Source organism: Andrographis paniculata, unplaced genomic scaffold (assembly GCF_009805555.1).
Source record: "Andrographis paniculata isolate CXL003 unplaced genomic scaffold, ASM980555v1 Contig25END, whole genome shotgun sequence".
NCBI lineage: Eukaryota > Viridiplantae > Streptophyta > Magnoliopsida > Lamiales > Acanthaceae > Andrographis > Andrographis paniculata.
Window position 1 is genome coordinate 394119 of NW_026137546.1, and position 15413 is coordinate 409531.

At 38.1% G+C, this 15413-nt stretch overlaps 2 protein-coding genes and 2 long non-coding RNA genes across 18 annotated transcripts; 3 read left to right on the plus strand and 1 right to left on the minus strand.

The window, feature by feature from the left end:
• Nucleotides 1-565: 565 nt before the first annotated feature.
• On the plus strand, nucleotides 566-4138 carry LOC127245846 (uncharacterized). Its single transcript, XM_051266931.1, has 16 exons — nucleotides 566-804; nucleotides 904-1016; nucleotides 1105-1213; nucleotides 1322-1386; nucleotides 1574-1612; nucleotides 1786-1882; nucleotides 1984-2071; nucleotides 2229-2289; nucleotides 2366-2442; nucleotides 2540-2618; nucleotides 2820-2899; nucleotides 3021-3105; nucleotides 3187-3255; nucleotides 3339-3406; nucleotides 3503-3551; nucleotides 3646-4138. The coding sequence occupies exons 1-16, from the start codon at nucleotides 741-743 to the stop codon at nucleotides 3973-3975; spliced, it is 1473 nt and encodes a 490-aa protein (XP_051122888.1). The 5' UTR covers nucleotides 566-740; the 3' UTR covers nucleotides 3976-4138.
• A 228-nt stretch (nucleotides 4139-4366) lies between these two features.
• LOC127245847 (uncharacterized) lies at nucleotides 4367-9054 on the plus strand. 11 transcript variants are annotated; one of them, XR_007837497.1, is made up of 7 exons: nucleotides 4367-4493; nucleotides 4959-5141; nucleotides 5222-5348; nucleotides 5419-5477; nucleotides 5569-6051; nucleotides 6360-6438; nucleotides 7092-9054. It is a non-coding gene; the product is annotated as an uncharacterized LOC127245847 (long non-coding RNA). The 11 variants fall into 11 exon arrangements; XR_007837499.1 differs by having other exon boundaries at nucleotides 5222-5333; XR_007837493.1 differs by having other exon boundaries at nucleotides 5222-5477.
• A 195-nt stretch (nucleotides 9055-9249) lies between these two features.
• Nucleotides 9250-13447, minus strand: LOC127245850 (uncharacterized). Of its 4 annotated transcripts, none has more exons than XR_007837501.1 (8): nucleotides 13326-13447; nucleotides 13011-13110; nucleotides 12237-12429; nucleotides 11977-12165; nucleotides 10878-11068; nucleotides 10673-10780; nucleotides 10318-10365; nucleotides 9250-10033 (listed from the first exon to the last, which is right to left on the minus strand). It is a non-coding gene; the product is annotated as an uncharacterized LOC127245850 (long non-coding RNA). The 4 variants fall into 4 exon arrangements; XR_007837502.1 differs by having other exon boundaries at nucleotides 13011-13163; nucleotides 13326-13441; XR_007837503.1 differs by having other exon boundaries at nucleotides 11977-12177; nucleotides 13011-13163; nucleotides 13255-13422.
• Nucleotides 13448-13584: 137 nt separating this feature from the next.
• On the plus strand, nucleotides 13585-15389 carry LOC127245849 (cell number regulator 6-like). 2 transcript variants are annotated; one of them, XM_051266935.1, is made up of 6 exons: nucleotides 13585-13703; nucleotides 13794-13818; nucleotides 13912-14034; nucleotides 14488-14602; nucleotides 14762-15030; nucleotides 15107-15389. In XM_051266935.1, exons 3-6 carry the CDS (start codon nucleotides 13924-13926, stop codon nucleotides 15320-15322), a joined length of 711 nt encoding a protein of 236 aa, XP_051122892.1. In that variant the 5' UTR covers nucleotides 13585-13703; nucleotides 13794-13818; nucleotides 13912-13923; the 3' UTR covers nucleotides 15323-15389. The 2 variants fall into 2 exon arrangements, with proteins under 2 accessions (XP_051122892.1, XP_051122893.1); XM_051266936.1 differs by lacking the exon at nucleotides 13794-13818 and having other exon boundaries at nucleotides 13666-13703.
• Nucleotides 15390-15413: the final 24 nt, after the last annotated feature.

Sequence of the window (15413 nt, forward strand, 5' to 3'; positions counted from 1 at the left end):
GTCCTTACTTTTTTTTTTTTTTTTTTTTGTAAATGATGTGATGTAAAGTAAAGGTATTTATAAAAAAAAAATGAGGTATTTAATGAAATTGTTATTGGACGTCCCAAAATAAAAATATGTATACTTTCTAACTGGACCGAGGGAGTATAAAATATAATTTTTTTATTTTATACTTCTTTTTTAATTTAAATTTAAATTTTTTATTTTTAAACTTATTCTCTTGTAATAAAATATTTTTATTATTATTTTATCATATTCAATCGAATGAAAATAATTTTATAAGATGAAAAAAATATAAAAAAAAATTAAAAATCAAAACTAAAAAAAAATTAATGCTTAAAATTAAATTTCTAAAATATTGTGAATACAAAAAAAGGGATGTGTAAAAAAAACTAAATTTTTATAGAAAATTATTAAAATATTATAAAAATAATAAAGATATAATGTCTCAATAAATTTAGGAAAGAAACAAACCCATAAATCTACCTATTGTTTTTATTTTTAGATTTATTTTTCACTTTTAAATATCGGGAGAGTATTCAGGCGCCAAAAGAACCAAAATATTTTCAGTTTCCCACTCCGCCGCTCCCCGCCCCGGTCGCCATTGCTGAGCTCTAAATAAACGATTCGAGGCCACCATTTCCCACTGCTCACCATTGCCACCTCCTAGCTGTTCTCTCTGGCGTTATTTGCTCCTCGATCTGCCACGCAGTGTGAGAGTAGGCAACAAACAGAAAAAAATGGAAAACTCCGGTCGTTCCTTTTTCCAGGATTTGAAATCGAGAGAGGTCAATGGATTCAGAGGTACGGCTGTTTTTCTGGTTTATTTGGGTAATTTTTGCGTTCATTCATGATATGGAAGTGATTGGAGATAATATTGCTGATAATTTGTCGGTTTCGCAGTGAGAAAGCGGGCGTATGCTGGCAACGATGCCCAAGGGTATGACCTAATTGGTGCTGTGGCAGTCGAGCATGAATCCGAGCCTTCACCTCCGATGGCCGTGTCTTTTTGCAAGGTTTGAATTATGGTTATTGCTACTGCGAGGTTAATTTGCTGCTCAAGATTTGCTTCCGTTGATTTATACTTGTGTTTGTTCGCTGTAGACTAGTAGCAATTCCCATATACTCGCTCTTGCTGATGAGGGAGGTTACGTTAACTTGCTTAATACAAGACAGAGGTTCTTGGGTTCCTCTTCATACAGAGAAAACGCTGGTAAATTCAAATTCCCGCCTTAATATTCACTGGTTTTGCTTTTGCGAATTGCACTTATTCAACTTTTCGACACGACATTTATCCTTTTTCTTTCCCTCGTTGTTGCAGAGAAAGCTAAAATTTCCGAGTGGGTAGCTCATCAAAATGCCATATTTGACCTATGCTGGATCAAGGTACACTTCAAAGCTCGTTCACTTGCTTGATGGATTTGCTTCTTATATTCAAATTAATTTGCTTGTAGTCTCGTACCAATGATTAGCTATGTCTCTATCAAGTGAATAGGCAAGTTTGATTCGTTGTGGCTGTATTTATTACTTTGGACAAAAGCTGCTTATAGCTAACTGAATTGTTATTCTTCAGGATGATGCAAATATGCTGACTGCTTCAGGAGATCAAAGTGTAAGCAAAACTTCTTCTACTATAATACCGGAGATCAAGCTTCGTATATCAACTTAATTCAAACAACACTTTCATTGGCTGAAAATTAAAAAGAAGAAAATTTCAATATTATAGGTTAGTTGTTCAATCACATGGTTTATGGATTCATAAAACATAAATTCTATTCCAAGCAGATTAAAGTTTGGGACACACAAGAAAAAACGTGCATTAGGGCATTGATGGGGCACACTGGGAGTATCAAATCCATCAGTTGCCATCCCACTAATCAGGGTTAGTGACGGAGCTCAATAACTTTCAGTTTTTTGAGAAATTTTAAATTGCAAAAGGTTTCAAATTAGTACCTTTGTTTTAACAAATTGTTCTGTTTTCAGACCTTGTCGTGTCTGGTTCAAGGGATGGGTCATTTGCTGTGTGGGATATCAGGAGCTCCAAAAATGTCAATCAGAAGTTTTGTGCATCGTAAATTTCCTCACCATTCTGTTTCTTGCTATTATAATTGCTTGCTTTTAAAGTTCTATAATTATTCTATCAAAAGATCATGCTCAATACCAAAAGTTGAATTATTACAAATTCTGGTTTAACTCACGCCTGTCCATTGTGATGCTGAATGTTATAGGCATATTTCAGTAGTTCACGAGGCTCATACCTCTGGTCGAAGGTGGAGAAGGCACAAAAAGGTTTGTTAATTTGAGTTTTTGGAAAAACGTATCCATATGATTTATGTTTATTCTCTGATTGATTAACTGTTTCCAGGCTGAATCCATGAGCATAACATCAGTGCTTTATCTGAAGGATGAGGTTTCTCTTGCTACTGCAGGAGCAGTTGACAGGTTTTCACTAAATTCATATCACTGATATGATAAAAATAGTTTGGCTCGTATTTGCTCATCTTGAGACTAACAACTCCGATTTCCATCTTAAATTCAGTGTTATCAAGTTCTGGGACACAAGGCATCTTAAAGCTCCAGTTACTCATACTTGCCTCAATTCTGAGTCTTCAAGTGAGGTCCAATATAGTTTTATGTCTGGTCCTTTTTTTTACTGGAACATAAAACTCTCTGAAGGTTCAAGCTCTTGAGTAGTAACGTAGAATTATATGCCTATAATGAACATTTTTTGGAGATAAAGTTCCTGGTGTGAATTTCCTCAAGTGTTTGTTAGATTCATTCATATCTCATGAAAGACTGATTTAAGCTACTCTTTGTAGGAGAAGACATTGCATGGCATATCTAGCTTGTCTCAAGATATGAATGGGGTTTTCATTACTGCTTCATGCATGGATCACAGGTGATTTTTTATTTTCTATTTTCCGAGTTCTTTTACATTTTTATTTGTTCAGATAAAATGATAAATGCCACAAGGTCAAGAACAAGTGCTTGAATCCTGATTCTCAATTTTCTTCTTCCAGAGTATATTTGTACAATTTACTTCAGCTTGAAAAGGGACCGACAAAAATTTTCTCGGGAGGCCGGAGAGACTCATTTTTCGTCAAGGTATATATATATTATTCGAGTTTCAGCACTTAATCAAAATCACTTTGATTGTGTCTCATCAACTGGCTGATGTTATTACAGGCAGCAATCAGTCCTGATGCAGCTAACATACTCAGTGGCTCCAGCGATGGCAATGCCTACATGTGGCAGGTTCGCCTCCTTCCCAACTCCCCCACCCCTCTTTGTTCCCTCTGTTGATCACAGCAAATTGATCATATTCTTGCTTTTACCAGGTCAGCAAACCTCACGCAGATCCAATCATCTTGGAAAGCCATGATGGGGAAGTCACAGCAGTGGATTGGTAAATACTAGCTTTGTCAAGAACAATAATCTTTGTGCATTTCTCCTTAAATTTACCAACATTTTAACCCTCTTTTCGGTAATTTGTTTCCACCAGGTGCCCATCAGAAATGGGAAAAATTGCAACTTGCTCAGATGACTTCACTGTAATCTTATCTTCCCTACTCATCATCATCATTATAAATATATATATATATATATACACTAAATCAGAATGCTAAATACATTTTCTTGTCACAGGTTCGTCTTTGGAACATTCACAACAGCTGTTACTCGAGCACACGGTCCCCCTCCTCGATGCGAAAGCGAGTAAAGGCATTGCCAAGAATTGAGAGAAGAAAGCTATTCAGGGATAATGATGAAGAACCTTCACCCTCTCCAATGGCAGAGGTAGAGGTCAGCACCCCAAAATCTCAAATGAAAAAGTTTGATGCCGCAGCAGAGGAAGAAGAAGAAGGTTTAGAGAAAGCCACACCAGAAGCTGAAAAGAAGAGCCCTTCATCTGTTCTGAATCCTCCTTCTTCCTTGAAGAGAAAGACAATCAAAGACTATTTTCTACACTACTCATGAATTTCTTCTACTATTACATTTCTAGAACTATAATTGCAATATACACACAAACGCTAATGTTTGTTTTACATCATTCACTCAGCATAATAGTAATCTGTTTGTGTATGTATTAGCAAATCATTATATTAGGGTTAATGTATATTTAGATAGAAAGCAATCATTAATTTCCTTCGTCTTCAACTTTTGCATATGATACAGGAATGGGACCATAACTTATAAATAAAATAATTTGTATGAATATATATATAATATAAATTACAACATAAAAAATCAACTCATAGTATATAAATACAGAATACATTAAAGAAGCACAAAATCTTATAAGGGCGGCTATCCACTGGGCGGGTTTGGGTCAAATGGAAAACCCGACCCGAAGGCGCCATATAGCCATTTCCGTTTAAATCCCCATTCCTAATTTCCATTTGTCAATTGTCTGACGGCGCCTTCTTCTTCGTTCGCCATTTCGGAACTACCTGATGTCGCCTCCTACAGCCACAAGCCATGGCCGTATCAAGATTGTAAGTTGAGTCGCTTCCACCTTTTGAAACATCTACTGTCGAAAGAGAATTGTAAGGATCGATCAAACATTGACGGCGATTTATGACTTGCTGTTTTGTTATTTTAATTTGATCGTGATGTTTTCGTGGATAAAAGTGAAGCAATTGTTAGAATTGATCAAGCATTGACGGGGATTTTTACTTGATGTTCTGTTATTTCAACTTGATCGATGTTTTCATGGATAAAAGTGAAACAATTGTCAAAATCGATCAGCATTGACGGCGATTTTTGACTTGCTGTTCTGTTTTTTCAATTTGATCGTGATGTTTTCGTGGATAAAAATGAAGCGATTGTTAGAATCTTTCAAGCATTTTCAGAAATTCATGGTTTTAGCGTGTTTACTATTTCATTTCGTTCCTTCTAATGAACGACATAGATAGTGATGACTGAAGGTTGATTGTTCATTGGTGTATTTGATTTTGCAGACCTGGTTTTCTTAACGAGAACATCTCCAATCATTCCTTGTTCTTCAGAGAAGATCATGAGATTCTTCTCCGAAGTCAACACTTAACAAGCTGCGTACAAAAAGATGGAAGCCCCATAGTTTATCGCTACTCTCCAGAAAACCATCTCAAGCCTGCGGATGCTTGCCACTGTACCGAATGCAGGTGCTATGCTAAATTGCTAATACTACATTGAACTTCTTAGGGTATAGATTTCCTTTTATTGATTAAGATGTTTTATATAGAGATTTTCACAGGTAGGCTCTAAATTCTTCGAAAAAGATCCAGCAGAGTGGCTGAATTGGAAGCTCTGATGGCTCGGTTCCAAGCTAAAGTAGAGACAAAGGACGAGCTGAGGTCATGAGAAGAAGTGTAAGAGGAAAGTGATTTAAAGAAACATTATGACTGTGATGATAATCAATCAAGTTCATGAATTTTGTAGGGTAGAACAAGAAAGTCCATGACTCTTTTGAATTGGCATCTGTAAGGAACCAGAATAAGGTGAATTCTGCTGCTTTGCCTTCTGCTCTGAATCAGATACAATGGCTACCCATGGTGATATGATATTCGAATCTCGACATTTTGAACCCAGAATCTGAATCTCAGATGCCCAAGGAAGTTAGTAGAGTTCAAATGATGTTTGAAGATGTGAAGACTATTGAAGAAGCATTAAGATTGAAACCAGCTGGTGCTGCAAAATTGTATGAATCTTTTCTGGTGGAGTTGAGGGAGTCCAAGGGCAGAGCAAATACAATGGAAGCGTTGGTCGGGAAGTTCCAGAATGATTGATGTTAAGACTGTTAATGAATTGAGGGATGAATGCTTCCAGAGCAGAGCTCAATGCAGATTGAAACGCACACAAAGGTTTATTTAACTAGTATGATTTGAAGCTGCAAGAATCCATATATGAACTTGAAGAATTGGATGCAAAACTGATTGGGTTCTTGTAAGAACAGTTTGTACCAAGTGGGGCAATGCAATGAATACAAACAAACTGAGAAAAACTGAAGTAGATAGAACAAGAATCAAGGAATTCAATAAGAGAGATGGCAACATGTTGAGGAAGATCTTTCAGGTACCATTCTCTCTCTCTATTCATCTTTCAAGTTAGAGCTGTGTGATTTTATATGATTTGCATAAATATAAATATTTTTCGGAATGTAATATATTTAAATTTGAAATATATAAATGACCTTTTTGATTAATTGTTTTTTTTATTATTATTAGTATTATTATTTGATAAAATAGTTTCGAAAACATCAATACAAACCCTACTACCATGTGGGCTTTTATATAAGCCTTTACAGTTATAAAAAGGATGGGTTCCTGTCCGGTCCAGTTATTAGTTGCATTCATATTTTTTACTTCTTTTTTGAAAAACAGGTATGTTCCGTCTTGCGGAGTCGAGCGTGTCGCTCTCGCTACTGGTTCATCTCCTCGAAGACAAGTTCTGCAACCATGGGTATGGATTTAGATCACGAATTTTCTTTCCTTTTTCTGTATTTGCGTGAAATTATGGCCCGTGGTCGCTGAAATTTGATTTGCTTTTAGGGATTTGAAATGTTGTGGTTTTTTTGTTCCTTCTTTTTTGGTTGTTACGTTTTGCAGTGTTCCTTAATTTCGAAAGATTTAAATGCTTGGTAATGATAACTTTTTAGTTTTGGATCTGGAATGGATTCGTGTGAACATAATGAATCATTTGTGTGAATACTTGATAAATTCTTCTTGAAATGTTGATAGTTTAAGAACATATATAATCAATTATTTGTGTGAATACTTGATAAATTCGTCTTGAAATATTGTGTAACTATCTCTCTACGATTCACCTAATCGCGGGTTAGGATTTATTTTCCCATATGTTCTTTTTGTATCGTATGCTATATAGTTTTGGATCTGGAATGATTGACGAACATACTGTATAGATTTAGGAGGATTTCTATTTGGGTTTTCCATGGATCCGCAATAATTTTACCAGTGTGTTTCGATTCAAGCCCTATGTTTGGATTTCTATTTGGGTTTTCCACCTAATCAATTATTTTCGATTCAATTATTAGCGGGAATTGCATTATTCGGGCAAAATAAAACTTTCAACCAATTTAAGTTTGGTTGTAGCAGCCTATGCAGATGATGTGTTCGATTGAAAATTTCCTACCTGAATTGCCTGATGCTATGGTGATGGGTTCTTGGCTTGCAGCAGTAAAGAGGTCCAGGCTAGTCCTGTGAATGATTCAAGTGTTGTTTTAATATTCCAACCAAGTAAGCAAGCGTTTGGATCCCATTTCCGCAGCTTCTAGATGGATATATCATTCATGGTTATCAGCAAGAGCCAGCCAACACATGAAAATTCAGAACATAAAGTTGATAAACAAGGTAACGACTAACAAGTTTGCATGAATGCTAGTAAGAATAGTTGTGAACTCATCAGTTCAGTGGGGCAGCCAGGAGGCTTCGGGTAGGAGTATATTTATATGATGTTATTATATTAATCTCCTCAGAAGCCCATCCGATGCTGATAGGAAAGAGAGCCCCCGTCGGAGGGTAGAGATTTATTCTTCATTTTTATTTTTTAGGGTAGAGAATTATTATTATTCATTTTTCTTGGATAGCTATTTTGCTAATCGGTTAAGTTAATAAATGTATAATAATAATCATAACCTGATTAATTAGACTGAAAATGGAATGGGCTGGATGAGCCTTGATGGAAGCACGTGGGCTTGTCGGGTCACGGGTGAAAATATTGTGGCCCTGTCAGATCGTTCGTGCCCGACAGGCGTTGACCAATCGCACGTGGGTATGTCCAGTCCCGACCAACAGCACGTGGCCCTGTCGGGTCTTTGCAGAGAGCATGTGTATCTGTCGGCACCTGACCAACCGCACTTGGGCCTGCGGGATGGGCCTACACTAACATTACATTGGGCCGTGAGGGCCATAACAACTGTTCGTGGATCTGTCGGGATCTGCACGGATAGCACGTGCTTCTGTCGGCGTGTTTGCGACATTCAGGTGCCTTATAAATGGGCCTGCTCCGACCTTACAATTGGGCCGCGAGAGACGCGACATTGGGCTAGATGGGCCTTGACAGCTACACGTGGGTCTGTTGGTGTCTGGGCAGGCAGCATGTGATCCTGTCGGGTGTTCAGAGACAATTTTTGGGCCTGTTAAATGGGCTTCCGCTGACATTACATTGGGCTATGTAGCCCATACAGAAACAACATTTGGGCCAAATGGTCCAGGACCACTGCACGTGCGCTTCTGATTTGGAGAGACAGACAGATGTACTTTTGTCGACCGCTAGGCGACAGCTGATGCGATTGCACGTGATTGGAATCTAATAAGCAGACAGCACGTGATCTTGTCAGGTGTTAGGAGACAGCTATTGGGCTTGTCAAATAGGCTTGTGCTGACATAATATTGGGCTATACAGCCCACTCAGAAAAAACATTGGGCCTGATGGTCCATGACAACTAGACGTGGGCTTTGGCAGACAGCATGTGCTTCTGTCGGCTTCTGAGTACACGTGGATAGGATTTTAGGCAGACAGCACGTGTTCATGTCGGCTCGTTGGACGCAATGTTTGGGTCTGTCGAATGGGCCTATATTGACAGTGTTGGCCTCAACTGAGCCTGGGCCATATTCAATTGGGCCTTTTGGGCTTTGGGTAAACAGTATGTTCTTTTGTCTGCTGTTGGATAGTAATCATTGGGCCGGTTGGAGTTGGCCTGTGCAGGTAATATATCAGGACGTAAGGGCTTATTCTGCAGGATGGGCTTTTTGACCATGGCAAGTAGGTCCGTCGTGCCGTTGGCAGGCAGCACGTGGGCTTCTAGCGTCTCTGTCGACCTCACGTGGGCATGTCTGTAATGTAAGACAAGTGGGGCTATTGAATGGGCTTCTGCAACCTAATATTGGGCCAGATGCTCATTATACACAGGGCGGGTCAAATGGGAATGGCTTTTAAAAAGCATGCCAGCACTGGCACAAGACGTAGATACTATTTACATTCACATTTTTTATATAATATATTTTTTATGTATCAACTGTACTTATTTTAAAAAAGAAAAACGTCAAATACATTTACTTGCACAAAATATTACCAATTCTTTTTTTTTTTTTTCAAAATGTTACAAAAGAGCTTTATTTATTGGTCACTTCGTAATCAAAAGGGATTTTTTTTTTTAGAAAAAAAAAAAAGAAGTTCCAGAACTGACTGGAAAAATCGAAACATCCTCCTCGTGCATTGCCAGTATGGCGATATGATATCATACCAGAAATCTAATCATAATATTGACATATAATATGAAGCAAGCACACACTAATTGCCAGCATGATATACAACTAACTACTATATCCTAACCCCTCTCAATTATATAATCCAATACTTTGGGACAATAAAGTGATACATAGATTGATCACATAACATCACAACCACAGGTACAGGTTGTACATCCATTTCTAATACACACATGCATCTTCCTAGCAATCTCCATATAAAATAAACCAAAAACAGATCAAACACCCCAGTACTCCAAAACATTGAGATTTGCTTGTCTACTTTTGAAAATAAACAAGTAAAACATTTAGCTTGATTGATTGCCAGCACCACCTTTGGAGAATGACAAAAATAGAATAGTTGTTCGATTGGATACATATTACAGCGGCTCTCTCCGGAGAGAGCAGTAAATATGTATCCTATCAAACTTATGCAGTATTTTACGCTGCACTGCTAACACAAAGAGAACATAAAAACCATATGCATGAAAATAACACATATGGCTAATCCTGATTTCCAGGCCAAGCCTATATAACTTCCTTATTATGCAACACACTATCAGATTATTAAACAACTATAAAAAAAATTGACCAACCCTTTGAAGAGTGTACAGAAATAAATAAATGAATAATGCAAAATCAAATACTTACATAGCATAGCAGAAAGCATGTCACTGCCTCCTTCCAAAACTATTCCACATGAAGATCGTTGAAGTTATTGACTTGGCTAAGCTCCTCGTTTCTTACACTCACTATAACCATTAGGAACCCGGATAGTATTGTAGGACCTAGTCATGCCAATTTCATGTACAACAAAATAATAAGTTGCCATGTTAGAAACTAAAGCTTGTCCAGAAAACAAAGCAAGCAATTAACATAATTACCAAGATGCGACATAAATTTTTGAGAAAAGAAAGCTGATTCATATGTCCATAACAATTAACTACTAACTATAGCCTACGGGGATTTCTAATCTGAGGTCCACCAGGATTTTACACCATTCTATCATATGTAGGCAAACATAGCATTGGTTCTGGTAAATGAATGGATAGGCACTGGATTGGGTACTTACATACCAACTTGTTCACCGGTGGGACCCATGCAACTGTGATTGAGAAAACTGTAACAGAGAAACATGGAAACAGATAAGTATAACATAGGATGTTAGTGTAAAAAATTTCAGTAGTTTAGGTTCAAATGCAAACTACCAAGTAAGCACAATGAGTCAAATTAAACACTAGGACTAATACCTTTGTAATATTATTCCTAATGTTTGAATAATAAACTTCTCAAGAAGTGATGAAACCATTACGTGTTCAAGATGCAATTAAAAGGTCAATATTTCATTCATTGAGTACTTAGCCAAATAACCACTGCATGTTATGTAAATGAGAAATATAACTGTCCCAAATGCAGTTAACAATGACCTCAGTTTACCCTAATCGAGAACCTAGCATTAAATCATCACCAACACAGAGTAGCCACTCAATGACATTGATCCAAGACATCGCACAAAGAACCATCAGAATCAAGACCTACAATGGCAGATTTAACAATTGTTAATGAATACGTAACAGTGGCAGGAAGAAAAACTAATTAACTAACAGTATTGGAGATATCGGACTAACAAACCAGAGTAGGTTTTGCGCGTGATTATGGTCTTCTCCTAGGATTGGTTGCAGGGCGATGATGGTTTGAGATTCCGCCAGCCATCCTAATTATTGCATCACGCTCTCTTTGACGCCTTCGATTCCTCAACCACATCGCATCTCCCTGTCTACGCTCGTGAACATTACGGCGGCAAACGATCCTTATCTAATTACCTTCGAATAATCACGGCACATCCAACCAGAAACAGTGAGTCCAAAGAAAATCGACCAAACCACCATCTTCGGTCAGAATTCTTAAAATCCATAACTGAATTCAAATCACGATCAAATCAAATTACGAGGCAAGCAAGACACCTAATGCAGACAAGACCGACCACAAAAATACCGAGAAATCGTCATTTCCCTGTCTCTAGAAAACTGAAATAAAGAACAAGAGAATTCTAACAGGTGAAAACCACGCAGTGAAGACAATAATTCAAATTTCCAAAAGCCAAAGCGTAGACCGACATTGAAGTGGGCCGGGCCTAACCAAATAGTTGGATTTCTATGTTATATAAAATGTTTAAATCGATACAACAAAAATTAGAAACATGAGCAAATATATGAAGGGACATTTTAGAAGAATATAACAGGGAATGCAGTATTACTAAAAATAGCAATTACTCACAATTTCTTCGTATATTAATTTAATCATCTGTTCAAGTTGTAATAATCTCATCAACATCAGCAAGAATCATATCCAATATCACCATGAATCATGCATATTCAAAATGCTGATCACAATTTCACAGCTCAAACAACCATTCTTTACAAAGATCCCTCATTTAATTTAATTGCATCATGCATTGCCCCTCTTTACAAAGATCCCTAAACTATACATCATTACAGATGAATCGAATGCAAACCTAACAATCATCCCAGCAATAACTTAAAATTTGGAACAATCAATAGCCATAAAATACTCTCCCAAACCCCAATACCATAATGAACTCTTTTACATATGACAAAACAAACAATTGAATCAACAACAATCAGGTAATCAGTCATGTCAAGAACCAACAAATAAAAAAAGACTGATGAAAATTATATCAACAAATAAATGCTTCAAGTCAGAAACAAACCAGAGTAAAGTGGTGCACCCAGTCGGGCTTGCAGGAGCAGAGAGGGCGAAGGAAGGGATGCTTGATGGGACGGATAATTTAGATACAGCTATGACAAATCTTATGATTGGAAGCCATCTCAGTGTACATCTGCTCTGCACCAATCTTATGATTGGAAGTCATCTCCATAATGCAAGGATAAGAAAGAATCTGAAGATAATGCTACAAACAATTTAAAGGCGTAAACAAGAAACATAAGACTACAAATAGTCGATACAAACCTGAGCGAGGCAAGGCATCGGAGATGGTTGGGCTTGCAGGAGCAGGGGAGGCGAAGAAAGGGATGTTCAACAGGGATGGATAATTTGGATACAGTGATGAGAGATCTTATGATTGAAAGCCATCATATGGTATCACGGGACTCCTTGTACATGTTGTGATAACCTGCTCTACTACGGTATCGCAAACAAGTGTCTACGCAAAATCAAGGCAAAATAAATAGCATTTCAACATATATAGAAGATTATTAGCTATGTTAAAAAGGTTTTTCATAAGAGTGAATCATAACTTCAACATTATTTAAATCATGCAAAGTGGCGGACTGGTTCATTATCAACAATCATCAAAATGGAAATAAATATTTTATAAGTAACTGATTTGGGGAATTTTCGACCCTAGATGATCCTAAATCAGGTTTTTCAAATAATTTTCAAATATACTGAGAACATGTATAATTTTAAATATAAATTCTACTCTCCTATACTCTATACAATAGTAATTATTAGTATAAACATTCCAAATTAAATCACAAATTTAAAGAATTATACTCAACACATATAAAATCTAAAGGAAAATCGCCTAATTTCACAATCAATGGAAGGGTAGAATGCTACAGATGTGACTATATGTGCACTCTCAGTCATGAACTATCCCATTAATGCATAAATCTGAGCATGGATTTGAACATGCAAGTGAACAACATAAAAAGTGAAATTAATGACTCCATTAAGCAAAAATTCGACTAAGATAGTTCATCTAAGAGTATGATTTGATACCAGTCCGAACAACTTGCGGAGAGTGAACTGTATTTCAGATTTCCCATCCTTACTGTTCTAGATAAACCACAAGCAAGCACGAGAGTCTAGGGTTTCCCACCTGCCATTTAAGTGGCAAATGTAGCAGAATTAGTCAAACCATCCGTCCATAACCTGTAAATTTCACTTGTAACATTGAAAAATTTGCCGTATGAATCCAACATCGAAAAAATCAATTGAGGACGCCTAAAAATGTCACACTAACCCTACGCTTAATCCATTTGACGGAGAGAAGCAACGAAATGGAAATGGAAGCCGGAGAAGAAGATTGAATACCTCGTTCGGTCCCTGGTTTTTAGTTGACGTGAGAGGCAGACAATGCCTGGTTCTGTTGGCAGGCGAGGACGGAGCCGCGCAAATCGGCTGGGGTGATCTGCCATGGCGAAAGTGAGTGCAGAGGAAGAAGAAGAATACTCTCTACAGATTGGGCTGGGCTTTATTCCTTTTTCTCTTTTCTTTTCGTCCTCAAGCCCGAGCCCAAAAATTTCCCAAAAATAAATAAATAAATAATAATAATATTAATGTGTCCGTACAGGGTAGAACCGCGAGTGAGGGTGAGTCAATCATGGAGTAAGCGGTGAACAGTCTGAGAAGCAGGCAATAAATCTTCCGAGTCTGGGAGACGATCCAGTGCTTAGATTCTGCAGAAAGGAGGTAATGAAATTCGATTCCGCACTGCAAAATCACAATCAGTTCCATTACGATTGTAAATTTTACTCGCATCTTGGTTCAATCTGATTGCAGTGCCGACTGTTACAGAGCAGCTACTGTAACCACACTTTGCTTGCATTTTGTTTGTTCCCTTCGAATTTGAGGTCGGCGTTCTCGAATTGAATTAGTTTCGAAACATTTTGCGTTTCAGATTCGTTGGAGAATGGCGGAGGAAATTAATCATCCCTCAAGGTATGTGAAATTGGGCAAGGATCAATCGCCGGTGGAGGATATTGAACCCGGCGAGCTTAACCAACCAATTGATGTTCCTCAGGTGCGTATCCTTCCCCTGTTCCCTTATAAACTCCGTGGATGTGGCTGGTTGTGATGACACTTTTGTTTCTGCAATTTCTCTAAATTTGAGCTATCCTCTCACGTTGTATTTAACAGAACTCAATCCATCATCAACGTCCTCCACAACTGTATGTGTGTACAAATATAGGGTTCATAGGCAAGGGGTTTTGAATGTTGCTTTCTAAGTTCATCTCCTCACACATCAATTGCTCTGCATTAAGCTTGTTCTTGAGCTCCTTGTGTTTGTACTGAACACTTGATTGTGATTAGCTGATTATCTTGCTTGATGCTTCTGTGAATTTTGGTACTCTGTCTGCTAGGCACATCAATTTTACCTTTAGCACACATCTACATATGTAGCATAGCTTCATATACCTCTAGTTGATTGCAATATGCAAGTTTGTTTGATTACTTCTGGCGGTTCATTCTGTAGTTGCATATTCGCAAATGTGGCGAATGTAGACAGCCTTTACCGGACGGCTATCAGGCCCCAGGAGACGAGCCTTGGTCCACCGGGATTTTTCAATGTGCAGAAGATACAGAAAGTTGTAAGTTTTCGAAACTTGTAAACCAATTCAACAATGATCTCAATCTTGGTTAAAGTATGTTGTTCAGCAAGTGATTCTTTGTCATGCTGTGTGTACATTATCGTTCTTATTACATATTCGATTGGTGTTAGAATGCTAATGATTCTGAATCTGCAATAGGTAAGACCGGACTATTTTGCCCGTGTGTTCTGTTCGGGCGCAATGTAGAGCGAGTGAGAGAAGGTACAACATGGGCTCGCCCATGCATTTGCCACGCCATTTTCGTCGAGGGTGGCCTTGCTGTAGCTGCAGCAACCGCAGCCCTACACGGTTTTATTGAGCCGAGGACAACTTTTCTCATCTGCGAGGCGTTGGTTTACAGTTGGTGGATATGTGGATTATACTCCGGCATTGTCCGGCAGTTGTTGCAGAGGAAGTATCATCTCAAGGTGATGTAATAAGATTCACAATTCCTCCGGTTTTATTACACTTCTTGTGTACTAATCATTCCCATGTTCGATGCAGAACTCGCCGTGCAACCCCTGCCTAGTGCACTGCTGCTTCCACTGGTGTGCCCTGTGCCAAGAGCACCGGGAGATGAAGATTCGCCTACCTGATGATGCAGCCTTGACAACGACTACACTTAATCCACCGCCAGTACAGGAGATGACCGGAAATTCGCCGATGTCAACCTCGGAAAATGGAAAAGCCCACAGCCATGTTGAGATGCAAGCCTTGTAAGAACATGCCTATAGCTCAAAGAAGACTCCTTTTTACCTCCCTTGTGTGTATTATAGATTTCCCATTAACAGTTAAAAGAAACCCTTTTGGT

Bases quoted from the DNA above. Each gene is read 5' to 3' on its own strand.
- LOC127245849 (XM_051266935.1), top strand. From the start codon at position 13,924: ATGGCGGAGGAAATTAATCATCCCTCAAGGTATGTGAAATTGGGCAAG. The intron at 14,035-14,487 runs GTGCGTATCCTT...TTCATTCTGTAG, and splicing joins AACCAATTGATGTTCCTCAG to TTGCATATTCGCAAATGTGG. The intron at 14,603-14,761 runs GTAAGTTTTCGA...AATCTGCAATAG, and splicing joins TGCAGAAGATACAGAAAGTT to GTAAGACCGGACTATTTTGC.
- LOC127245846 (XM_051266931.1), top strand. From the start codon at position 741: ATGGAAAACTCCGGTCGTTCCTTTTTCCAGGATTTGAAATCGAGAGAG. The intron at 1,214-1,321 runs GTAAATTCAAAT...TCGTTGTTGCAG, and splicing joins TTCATACAGAGAAAACGCTG to AGAAAGCTAAAATTTCCGAG. The intron at 2,290-2,365 runs GTTTGTTAATTT...AACTGTTTCCAG, and splicing joins GGTGGAGAAGGCACAAAAAG to GCTGAATCCATGAGCATAAC.